Source organism: Peromyscus leucopus, chromosome 2, assembly GCF_004664715.2.
Source record: "Peromyscus leucopus breed LL Stock chromosome 2, UCI_PerLeu_2.1, whole genome shotgun sequence".
Lineage (NCBI taxonomy): Eukaryota > Metazoa > Chordata > Mammalia > Rodentia > Cricetidae > Peromyscus > Peromyscus leucopus.
In genome coordinates this window covers 54,599,255-54,611,915 of record NC_051064.1, presented here as the reverse complement: position 1 = coordinate 54,611,915, position 12,661 = coordinate 54,599,255, and the positions used below count along the sequence as shown (strand labels likewise).

Sequence of the window (12,661 nt, the reverse complement as noted above, 5' to 3'; positions counted from 1 at the left end):
GAAACCGACAACAGGAAATGAGCGTCTGTGAAGCAGCGTGTGCCTGAGGTGATGCCTACTGTGAAGTCCAAGGCAACTCTCAAAAATGTAATCAACCTCAGAGAAAACAGATTTCTACCTCAGTAATATTTGTCACAAGTCACAGACCAAGACCACCAGACGGGGCAATCGAAGCACTGTGTGTGAGGTTTACTTTTATTTTTAAAATGTTACCTTTTAAATGTTAAATGTTGTGAGATCATGTGTATGTGTGTGTTGTTGTTGTTGTTGTTGCTATTGTTGTTGCTTTGAGCCAGGGTCTCATTACACAGCCATTGCTGGCCTGGAACTCACAGAGATCCTCCTGCCTCTGCCTTCTGAGTATTGAGATTAAAGTTATGCATCCACCACACTTGGCCCATTTGGTTTTTGAGACAGGGTCTTGCTTAACTCAGGCTGATCTTGAACTCCTGCTCTCCCTGCCTTGGTCCCAAATGTTGGGATTGCTGGCTCGCCCCACCACACCCAGCTCAGACTCTAGGAACATTCTCCTGACCACAGGCTTTCAAACTTCTACTCAAGTGGCAGATCTGTCTCCAAAACAAAGGCCCCACCTTGTGGTAGAAATGAGGGAAGCTGGAGGTTGGCTTTTCTTTGCTTCCGATGCTGCTTTGAGACCCTGTATTTTCTGAGACCTTTCTTTAAGAAGCGAGGGTGACAGAAACGAAAGACATAGAAAATGAAGAGATGTAATTCTGACTTCCTGTGATGTAGCCTGGACCTGACATGCACTCCAAAGGCTCATGTGTTATAGGCTTGCTTACCAGCCCACGGTGCCAGAGGAAGGTAGGGACCTGGGGGGGGCGGGGGGAGGCGGTCACCGCAGGGAGTGAGGTCATCGGGAGGTGTCTTTGAAGGCATGTCAGGACCTTGGCCCTCTTCCCCATGTTTTGTTTCCTGGCTTCCATGGAGAAAGCTATGTCTTCAGCCACGTTCTCCGGCCATGATACACTGTGAGTTCAAGGCCAGTCTGGTCTACATAGTGCATTCCAGGACTGCCAGGGACATGTAGGGAAACCCTCTCTTAAAATTAATTACTAGTTAATTAATTAAAAATGGAGGCATATGATTAAAAAGTCACACATGCTCTTTCAAATCAGGTCAGACATTCAGAACGTACAACAGTGAAAGTTAGGTTTCCTCCCTCCAAACCTGTCCCCTGAGGTCACCACACCCTTCTGAGCTTGTATTCCACAGTCACACAAGCTTGTAGGGAATGTGTGAATTAGGAAGTTTCTAAAAATATTTACCTTGTGTGGAAAGTGTGTGTGCCTGAGTGTATGTATATGTATCATGTGTATGCAGGGGATGGAGGCTGTCAGAAGATTGCATGCATCCTGGAGTTACAGACATGGCGAGCTGACATTCGGGTGCTGGGAACCGAACAAGGGTCCTCTCAAGAGTTCAAGAGCAGTACATAAGCACTCTTAAACGCTGAGCTATATTACCCTAGTCCTAAATTAGAAGGTTTTGTCTTTTACTTTTTATGGAGGAGGATTTTGTTTTGAAATCTTTTTAATGGAGGAGGACTTTTGTTTTGAAATCTCTTTTTATGGAGGAGGACTTTTGTTTTGAAATCTCTTTTTATGGAGGAGGACTTTTGTTTTGAAATTTCTTTTGTTGCTGTTGTTTGCCTTGGTTGGTTTGTTTTTGAGACTGGCCTCAAATTCATTGATGTAGCCAGGTAATCTTGAATTCCTAATCTTCCTGCCTCAAGAGCTGGGATGACAGGTAGTGCTCCCTCACCTAGCTGGTGCTCCCACACCTGCCTGGTGCTCCCACACCTGCCTGGTGCTCCCACACCTGCCTGCGTGCTCCCACACCTGCCTGCTGCTCCCTCACCTGCCTGGTGCTCCCACACCTTCCTGCTGCTCCCTCACCTGCCTGGTGCTCCCACACCTGCCTGTGCTCCCCCCCCCCCCCCCCCCCCCCCCCCCCCCCCCCCCCCCCCCCTCCCCCCCCCCTGTGCTCCCACACCTGCCTGCTGCTCCCACACCTGCCTGGTGCTCCCACACCTGCCTGGTGCTCCCACACCTGCCTGGTGCTCCCACACCTGCCACACCTGGTCCTGTGTGCTCCCTCACCTGCTGTGCTCCCACACCTGCCTGGTGCTCCCACACCTGCCTGGTGCTCCCTCACCTGCCTGGTGCTCCCTCACCTGCCTGATGCTCCCCCCCCCTCCCCCCTGCTTCTCCCACACCTGCCTGGTGCTCCCTCACCTGCCTGGTGCTCCCTCACCTGCCTGATGCTCCCACACCTGCCTGGTGCTCTCACACCTGCCTGGTGCTTCCCTCCACCTGCCTGGTGTTCTTTTTGTCTTTTCTGAAGTCATTCTGTAACTTGCTATATTCCTCCTATTTACTGTGGCCAGCGGCTCATGTTTTTATTATTTCACTTTGTGGATATACCATAATTTGCTCATGTATTTCCTTACTGACAGACACTTGGATCTTTACAATATTTTGCAATTAAAATAATATTCCAAGAACACCTTGGATTGACATGTTTGCACCCGTGTACCCTGTTCCCATGGATACTGTTGGGGTGGTAAGTGTGCACAGTGCCCAGGCCCAACCCCCCAGCGTTACTGCTCTGATCCTGCTCAGTGGGAGTGCATTCCTCTCTTCCTAGCTCCATCTACAACAGTGTAAAGTCCTGGTCCCCAAGCTCACAGCCCTCTTTAGTGCTCAGAACGATGTCCATCAAAAGCCACACCACCTGTTTCTTGGCGGCCAAGAAGAGGACTAACTTCAGGAGCTGATTCAAGGATGTCTTGATTTGTGCTGCTGACCGAGCATAGGATTCCACCAATAGACACACAGATGAATACATCCTGGCACATACATAAGGCGGGATAATAAGTGGCACTTTTCAACATCTTAAGCTTTGCTTAGACAGTACATGCCTATAATCTCAGCACCAGGAGGCTGACAGGAGGATTGTAGTGAGATCAAAGCCAGCCCTGGCTACATAGCAGGACTCTATCCCAAATTAATAAATATAAAATTAGTTCTAAAACAAACGTCATTTTTATTAAAAACCTATCTTTCATGAGAAGAAAGGTCTATATTTGAAGCCATACAAACTACCAAATATTTTTTTAGAGTTCCTACCACTTGAGTTTTGCCAAATGAGAGGAAAACATTTGTACATGGCATTCCCTATTTTATCTATCTACAGCTTCTAGAAACTACCACACATTAACTGGCATCTGCTCACACCCTTCTCACATCTCCTTGCTCTGACCCATCTCTTCTGCCTCCCTCTTCCATACTGGAGAATATATTTTTGTAGCAAGAATCTTAAAAGGTCTTATTAAAAAAAAAAACAAAAACAAAAAAACAAATGAACAAAAAAAAAAAAAAAACCCTCAGGGCCAGGTATTGGGGTGAATGCTGAATGATCAGCGAAACAGAACAAGCCACAGCCACCTCACCTTGCCAGTTCCTCAGCTGATCCTGTTTCCTCAGACTGGAAGCCTCTGAATCCTCATCCAAATGAATCTCAGCTGAACTGCTGCTCAAAAGCCTAAAAGCTTAACCAGCCCAAAAGCTTCTAGTTAATGGTCTTCACAACTTATATACCTTTCTGCTTTCTGCCATCACTTCCTGGGATTAAAGGTGTGAGTCACCATGCCTGACTGTTTCCAATGTGGCCTTGAACTCACAGAGATCTGGATGGATCTCTGCCTCCAGAATGCTAGGATTAAAGGTGTGTGTGCCACCATTTTCTGACCTCTGTATCTAGTGGCTGTCCTGTTCTCTGACCCCAGATAATTTTATTAGGGTGCACAATATTTTGGGGAACACAATATCACCACATATTTTTATTGTATTGGATCCTCCTCCCACACGGCCAGGATAACCTTGTCAAGGTCAGCTGATGGCCATCTGTCATCTGTGATTGAATCCTCCTTGTGAATAAGTCACACCCATAGGTTCTAGGGAGTAAGCCGCTGTGGACATCTCAGGAAACCATTATTTACCAACTACAGACACCAGGAGTGAGAAGGTAGGGACAGAGGCCTCCCAGCAGCTTCTGAGGAGTCCAAGTCTATGTATGAGGAACGTCCTTTGGCCCTGAGGCTTGGAAGGAAAGCAGGGCTGGCCAGCTCTTTGCAAGGACAATGACTGACAGGTGGGATTAAGTTGACAGATGCTGAAATGGCCGGCCTTTATCTGTGGCTAGGCTGCCAAGGCGCCTGGATCTCAGAAGGGCAGGGGACCTCCGAAACTCCACAGCCCTAGCTTCCTGGGTGGGGGTTACGGGCAGCTGGAAAGGCCTTGTGTGGACTCTGTTACGTCCTCCACAAGCAGGGTACACAGGAGCTACTCTGGCAGGTTCACCAGCCTTCCATACACAACTGGAGACCTGGAATTGGGATTAATGCCCTGTCTCAGAAGGCCTGGGGCCCAGACAGGCCCAGTCAAGGCCCTCCCACAGGCTAGTGAGGTCCGGTACTTGTACTCTCTGCAAACTTCCCGAACTCCTCAGAGCTGGGTGTGCCATATGCCTGTAATCCTCAGGACTCAGGGGGCTGGGGCAAAGAATCAAGAGTTAAAGGTCCAGCCTGGGCCACAGAGTGAGTCCCAGTCTCCAAAAGAAGGCTCACAGGTTTGAAGAGTCTGGGCCTCTGGGAGTTGTCAACACGGTGGCCTTCAGGCCTCTGTGGTGTTGAGGTCTCGTGTCACGGTGGAACAGAACCAGCCTCTCACTGTTGGGAGACCTAAGTGAGGATGAAGAAATCCCAGGTCCCACTATGCCTTACAAATACAGGTCCCCAGTGACCCAGAGCCTTCTAGAGGTTTTGCCATCTCCAAATAGCACTGCCCTGAGGAGCCAGCTTTTACCACCTGGGCCTTTGGAGGCTGCTTAAGAGGAAACACAGTCTCACTCGCCCAGACAGTAGTTCACCAGGGCCTAGAGCTCTCCACATCTTCTATGCAGAGAAGTGTAGTTCTACCAAAAGTCAAGTTTTATCACACAGCTGTACGGCCCTCCAAATCACTCTACCTCTCGCTTGCTAGTATGTGATGAATGATCTCTTGTACAGAGTTTAAATTTACCTCACTGTTTTGAAGCCTGCCTAATGTGGATTGTTATGGCCATGCTATGATGTGCCGGTCAGCTTCTCCTGTTGGCATTTAAGGCACTTCTAACTGCAGATGTGCTGGATGGGGGCATCTGGGTGGGAGTGTGGAGAGGCGGCAGGCCTCTATGTCTCCGACTGTGCCTGCCTTTTCAAGAGTCATGACCTCAGGAATGGGGACCTGGCAAGACACAATGACCCTTTTCTATTCCTTGGAACAAGTGGTTTCCTCTAAGGAAGGTACTTTTCCGGAAAACATGTTATTTCAAGGCCTCTTGATTCCAGAATGCAGCAATTCCCACAGAGAAACCCTGCCAGGTTTCAGAGCCAGGGACTGGGGAGAGAGGGCAATGGGCGTGTCCTTCCCCTGCCTCTTACAGCTGGGGCTCAAACAAGCTAGGTGGGCCTCTCGTCTCTGCACCCCAGCATACTGAGGCAGAGGCCCAGGACTAGCACGCACTGGCTGGAGCCAGAATTCACACAGCTCATTCATCCTGCCCTTCACCTAGGGCTGGAGCTGACAAAGCAGCCCCGTGGTAGTGGGGGAGGGGGGGGAGTTAGACCTGTAGAGCAATCTGAGCAGGAGCTTCCACACCCTCGTGGACTGCAGTCTGCTCTTCCAGGGTCCCAGCCCTTAGCGCAGGAGGAGGGAGGGGTGGGTGCCTCAGCTCAGGAGCTACCAGGGGAGATCGCAGGTGGTCCTGCAAAGGTCCCATTTCCAAAGCAGATGTGCAGCTAGGGATGGGTGTCGGTAAGTTTGGCTTAGGGTCCCCCAGCGCCCGTTCCTCCTGAAGATGGGCACTGGACCCTGCTGAGGTGGACACAGACATGATTAGCAGCCCAACCTTGCTCCCGCAGAGTTGCTATTGCCCCCAAGGCACTCACGAAGCGGCAGCTCGGAGCACCCCTCTGAGCAGTGGAGATCGTGGGGCTGCTGTGGGCAGACAAAGTGATGCACGGTGAGAACATAGTGCCTTCTGCATTGTAAGAATGTGTGGAAACTGCCAGCAGCGATGGAGCAAGTGGAAAAAGAGCTAGATTTGGAACTGGGAGGGCTGGGTGCCAGAGTGGCTCTGCCCCAGATTCCTAGGCTGGCCCGAAGCGGCTGCTTCCCCCACTACCAGCAGCTAAACATTGCCTGCTTTGCTGGTGTGTTCCGGTGCCATTCTGTCTTGTCCTTACACAGCTGCCTTTCTCTCCGGCGACGGTGGCTGGAAGGGCAGCCTTGGGCAGTAAGGGGGCTCCCTGCTGGCTGCTGCTGGGCTTCCCCTCCCTCTTACACACCAGACTGCAAAAGTGAGCGCGGCACACCACATCCCTCATGCACCATACACATACCACACACACCAGACACACACGACACAGCACACAAACATACCACACCACCCGCAGTCAAACCACACACACAGCACACACACACACACACACACACACACACACACACACGAGCGCGCATACCACACACTCCACATGCACACATCGCATACACCCTGCAAACATACACCACCCCTCAACACACACATAACATCACACATCACACATCATGCACACACCACATGTGCTAGCTAATTTGATGTCAACTTGACACAAGCTAGAGTCATCTGAGAGGAGGGAGCCTCAACTGAGAAAATGCCTCCAGAAGACTGGGCTGCAGGCAAGCCTGTGGAGCATTTTTTAAATTAGTGATTGATGTGGGAGGGCCCAGGCTGCTGTGGGTGGTGTCATCCCTGGGCTGGTGGCCCTGGGTTCTGTAAGAAAGCAGGTTGAGCAAGCCATGGGGAGCAAACCAGTAAACAGCACCCCTCCATGGTCTCTGCAGCAGCTCCTGCCTCGGTTTCAGTTCCTGTCCTGACTTTCGTCGATGATGAACTCTGATGTGGAATCATAAGCCAAATACACCCTTTCCTCCCAAGTTGCTTTGGTCACGGTGTTTTATCATAGCACTGGGAACTCTAACGAAGATACTACATATACTACACAGGCACTGTACACGTTGCCCATACCACATGTCATGAACCGTATCCATACCACACATCAGATACATACAATACACCATATACACACATGCACACCCACAATCCATGCGCACATCACAGCCTAAAAGGTGGCTGTTCACTCTGCTCACCAACACCATGGTCAACCGTTATGTGGCTCTCCTCTCCGCTCTCTTCTGTCAGGCCCCTGCCATCTTTAGCCGGTCCCTCGGCCTCTCAGACTCATCCTGTCCCCCACAGAGTTACCCGATAAAATGCAGGATGCCCCGTAACACTTGATCTTACATAGACAATGGATGTTTTGGTGTGCGTGCTAAACATTTCATGAAACACATTTATACTAGAAATGACTTGTCCTCGACATGGATTTCCAGCTTATCTGGCAGTATTGTGTTTTTATTTGTTAAATATGGCAACCCCACTGCCTAGATGCTCTGTTCTGTGTCCTCCCCCACTTTCCTGGCCGGCTCTAGCTGTACCTCTCAGCCCTGTCCTTTGTCAGCTTGCCCCGCCCCGGGAGGACAACCATAGCATCTCCCCGCCCTCACACCCACCTCCACAGTCCTCTGAGAGCCTGGGGTCCATGCCCTGGCTCAAGAGTCACCTCCCCAGTGCAGCAGCAGGTGGCCCTGCTTTCATCTGTGCCTGGACCCTGCACCTGCCTAGCCCGGAAAGAACAAGGCTGCCTCGGTGGTCTGCTTAGCATGGACTGCCTGGAAACAGGCTTCCCTTAGGAGGTGACTGGTGTCCATCCTCTTCTTCAGGCCAGGCCACGCTGCTGTCTCTCTGCCCCACGGGTTCTCTACGCCAGCATCTTCTGCTCACTGGTTTCTTCTCCCCTCCAGTCCAGCTCTGGGACCTCCTCCTCCCAAACTTCCCTGGGCTCCCCACCCCCACCCCCCAGCACCCGAAGCATGTTGTTCCTGCTCTGCCTGACTGTGCGGGGAGCCCGTCTGCCTGACTCCCACCTTCTCTGAGCACACAGAGCTCTGTCCGCGCTCGCTGAATGGCGGACAGGTGAGTGAGTAATGGAATGAATGGGTAAAACGCATGGGTATGTGAAGAAATAGGACTCAGTACGTGATTGGGTGAGTAGATGGATGTCATAGTTAGGGTATCTATTGCTGTGATAAAATGCCATGACCAAGAGCCACTTGGGGAGGACACACACACACACACACACACACACACACACACACACACACGGTCCTGGGCTCAAGTGCTTCATTGTATTTGGGGCTCACCCACCTCCAAGCAGTCTGGGTATCCCTGGGACTCTGCAGAGTTCCTGTGGACCTCCAAGGAAGGTCTTCAGAGCCTGCGTCGGGGCAGAGCTCCGCCTGGGGCGAAGCCAGACCCCTGGCCAGCAATCACTCAGAGGGAGCTAAGGTGAGGGTTGACTCAGTTTGACTTCTTCCTCAGCCCTGCTTCCACCTTCTCACCTCACAGGCGCTCACCCCCAGCAGACATCTCTCAGCCTGCAGCGAGGCCCTCCACTTAGTCCCCAGGACCCCCTGCCCTCCCTTCTGGCATATCTAGGCAAGCCCTAGTCAGGCACTTGGTGTCCAGGGTGATGAGGACATGTTTCCAGAAGCTTCTGTGATCTCCCCAGATTCACTCCACCCCCACCCCATCTAGCAGCCTGACTCCCTTCCGGCACCTCCCCGCCATCTCCACCTCCACATCTCTCCAAACCCAAGCCCATCTCTCTGGGTCCTTCCTACGGCAGCCACGTGTCTGACACCCACACCCCCCAGAGCCCTCTCGTTCAGTCCTGTCCCTTCAATAGGCCGGTCCTGAGTCGGCCACTATTCAGGGCCAGATGCAGATACATGATCCAGGAGGCCCATGGTTCTCCACTCTTCAGATCACAGTCTTTAAATATGAGATGGCATCTATTCTGTGATCATAGAGAGAGCAGATTTTCTATTAATAAGAAACAAATGTCCCTTTATTTGTGGTAAGAAAACAACAACTTCTTCACAGGCACTGAAATGTAACAACATTTAACTTTTTTGGAATTATCTCTCAGTTCACAATGTCTGTATCATTCCTAAGTGACGCAAATCCCTCACATCTGCTAAGAATAGACGCGGTCTGTCAGACTATAGCAATAAAGCAAGTCTTGTTCAAAACGTGCTTAAAAGTCTTCTCGGTGGCCTTCCTGCTAATGAAACACCTTCTGCTTTCTGTGGCTTTTTTACTATTCTGCTTCTTTTTGTGGTTTTCCCAAGCAGATTTGGAAAGACCCATAAAAGGATATACATTCGCAATTATAAAATAAGTCACTTGTTCCCAGAAAACAGCTCTTTGGTTTCAGAGTTTCAGGGCTGACTAAGGAGCAAGTCTCAGGGTTGGGCGTTATGAGGCATCCAAAAATACAAACAAATAAGAAGTAGTTCCTCAAAACGTCCACTTGAGGGCGCGGGTTCCTTGGTTGGTGTATCCACCTTTATCACAGGCATCCTGCTGACAGGGTGCTAACTTCTGGGGAGGTTCCCCAGCTGGCTGGAGCTACCCGGCCATAGAATGCCACACAGTGTCTGTCCACACCTCCTCAGCCCCACTGTGAGTAGGGCCCAGCTGATTTCTCAGCTAAGAGGAAACTCACACCTGATCCTAACACCTCAGGCCCCCCAGGATAGAGGGCAGAGCAAGCAGATATGGGAGAAAAGACAAGAAGTTTATGGAACATTTAAAGGCAGAGACAGAGGCCTGGAAAGAGCGAGACGCCAGACCATGGTTATCGAAGGGGTAGACAGGCCTGACCTACTAGCAGAGCAAAGCTGAGGGACTGCCAGCCTCACACAACAGTCCAGAAGTTCTGGGCACTCGGCAAGGGCCGGGATTGGAGACCAGGCCCTGTGAAGAGCGATGCCTCCTGGTGAAATGTGGCCACGGTGAAGCTGTTCCTGGGGTCCCTGTCTGGGTCTTGGGTCTTCAAGTCATAGCTGAAGTAGCAGAGGATGCAGGTAATGGCCATGGTGACAATAAACAGCACTGCCACCATCCCGATCACCGCGGTCTCCATGGTTTCCGGTGGCACTTGTCACACGAAGGGGGTCTCTGAGCCTTAGTGTCCCATCAGAAACGGCCTCTAGGCTGGATGGCCGTCTCTCCTCAGTCTCTTAAGATGCTGGTCTGCGGTCTTGGATTGTGCCATTCTAGGCCAGTAACCCTTCTGCTGGAATCAGATGATCCCTGGTCTAGTTTTTAACCTCAGGTCAGACGTCCAAGAGATCTGGTCAGTTCCACTAGCATCTTCTCGAAGCACCATCAGGAAAGATGTAAGCACATGATTCCCTGGACACGGAGGAGGCAAGTGAAAGAGAAACAGAAGATGTTGTTGAGAGAGATGCCAGGCTGGTCCATTAGCAACGCCTCAGGACTTCAGGATGACTGATTAAAAAAAGAAAAGAAAAGAAAAGAAAAGAAAAAAGGCAACTATACACCCAGGAAGACAAAAGCCTCCCCCCTTGGTGGACCCAGGAGGAGCCTGGCTCCTCTGGGGGAGGGACCCAGGGCCAGCCTTCCAATTGGCCTCTCTGCTGCCCTCCCAGCCCCTGGACCTGGACTGGGAGGCAGGTGTGGAGAAAGACACGTGCATGCTCTGAGCAAAGTGGGAGCGAACCGAGGCAGCACACCCAGGTCTTTATGGATGCAGGGGGGGGGGGGTCTCCAGGTGGAGGGGCGAGGTGGGAGAGAGGGTAGGTTGTACTTGGCCTCACTTTCTGGGCAGGGCTGGTGTAGACAGGGAAGGACCTCCTCCAGCCCCTTCAGTGACGCGTCATAGGGCCCTCTCACTTCTCTCTACACGCTCATAGGGCTCCCCTTTTGCTGCCCCCCCGGGGCCCACTCCTCACACTGGGTGCTATGAAGACTTACCCCCGGACCTCAAGCATGCCAGCTCTGACTGTATCTGATGCCATTCGCTCCTTGTCTGGTGACCACCCCAGGTGGCCACGACTCCTTTCCCCGAAACCTGCTGTGAGTTTTGTTGGCGCTGCCTGGAACTTGGCTCGGAGATGTCTGAGCAGCTGTGAGTACTTCCTGAATCCCTTCCTCCAATTGTGATTGAAGGCCTGTGACCCACAGCCACCACCTCCTCAGCTCCAGCACTTAGCCCGCCCCACACGCACGCTTGTAGGATCATTCCTTAACTGCCCCTCGAGAGGTTATCAGGGGAGGGAGCTCAAGCCCAAGCCCACTCATACCGGGCGCCTCCCGAGACTATACCACATCCAGAGAGAAATCCGTGTCTTCAGCCTGCCCTTTACCATATTATGAAAAATGGAGTCTTCCGGCTCCTGGACGTAGCCAGGCTCTGGTCCCACAGCCCTGGGCAATGACAGCCCCTCCATTTCACAGGTACAGTCACAGAGCAGATGCGCCTGGCCAGGACGGTTGCCAGTTAGTCACGACAAGGACAGCACCAAATGGCAGAGCATGGATCCCCCTCCCTCTACTCCAATGCCCTCTTCACAGGGACCACACACAGAGTGATCACCTGACTCTGCTGTTTGCCTGATCAGGATCCCAGGGCCCCCCAGAGAGAGAGAGAGAGCTGGGCCCAAGGTCATGCAGCTGGGAACTTATCCAGTCTCTCCAAGGCCCAAGAGCACTTCGGTAACAGTGTGGGTAAACACTCGGGAGAAAGCGGGAACAATACGCTGGCCTATTCTAGCACAGCCCCTTTTCGAAGATGTTCCCACAATCTGGGCTCATCCTCCTCATGGGTACAGGGAGTCAAGCACTTGGCAGTATAATAACTGGGGCAACCAGAAGTAGACAGATGCAAACAGGAAGCACACACGGGAGGTATCTGAATCCCCAGCATCGCCTGCCTGGTGGGGCTGAGGGATGAGCCTGGGAGGCTGTTTCGGGTTTTTTTTTTTGTTTGTTTGTTTATCTCGCTTCTCCTTTGCCCGTTCTTTGAGTCTGTGGCCGGGAGAATGGCCTAGCATTTTCGTCAGGAATACGGAACACTTGTCCAGCCCCGTTACCTTCTACCTCCTGTAGTTTTCTACCTAAACTTTTCCCTCTCTCTCTCCCACCCTTGACTTATCTGTAACATCCCCCGTGAAGCTACAGAAGTAGGCGGGTCTGCAGCAGGCCGAATTCCGGAGCTGTGAAGGGGCAGGGGCTGAGGGCTGGGCTGAGCATGGAGATGAGGAAGGAGAGACAGGTGTGGCGGACACTCCAGAGAGAAATCAATCCACCAGACCTCTCGTCCATTTTCCCATCACAGAAACCCAATGTGGGTGTCATCGCCAGCGACCTCTCCCTTCCTCCCTGGCCACTCCTCCCCTGGGAAAAGGAAGGAAAAGGGACATTCTATTCCAGTGAGTCACCCTGACTGTCTGGCCAGTTCCCTCCCCCACTGAGCCTTGTCCTGATTCTCCCTTGTTCCCAGGCATAGCTGGGACAAGATTTCCTTTCCCCTTCGAGGATCAGACCATTTATGTGTGACGTATTTGGGACTTTGCATGCCTGTTGACTTTGGTAGAAGTCTCTACTATCCATGTCATTCTTAAGGAAG

The 12,661-nt window shown here is 51.8% G+C and overlaps 1 protein-coding gene across 1 annotated transcript; it reads right to left on the bottom strand.

Annotated features, from left to right (window-relative positions):
* Positions 1-9,055: 9,055 nt before the first annotated feature.
* On the bottom strand, positions 9,056-12,445 carry Spaar (small regulatory polypeptide of amino acid response). Its single transcript, XM_028883933.2, has 2 exons — positions 11,008-12,445; positions 9,056-10,425 (listed from the first exon to the last, which is right to left on the bottom strand). Exon 2 carries the CDS (start codon positions 10,151-10,153, stop codon positions 9,926-9,928), a length of 228 nt encoding a protein of 75 aa, XP_028739766.1. The 5' UTR covers positions 10,154-10,425; positions 11,008-12,445; the 3' UTR covers positions 9,056-9,925.
* Between the last annotated feature and the right edge of the window lie 216 nt (positions 12,446-12,661).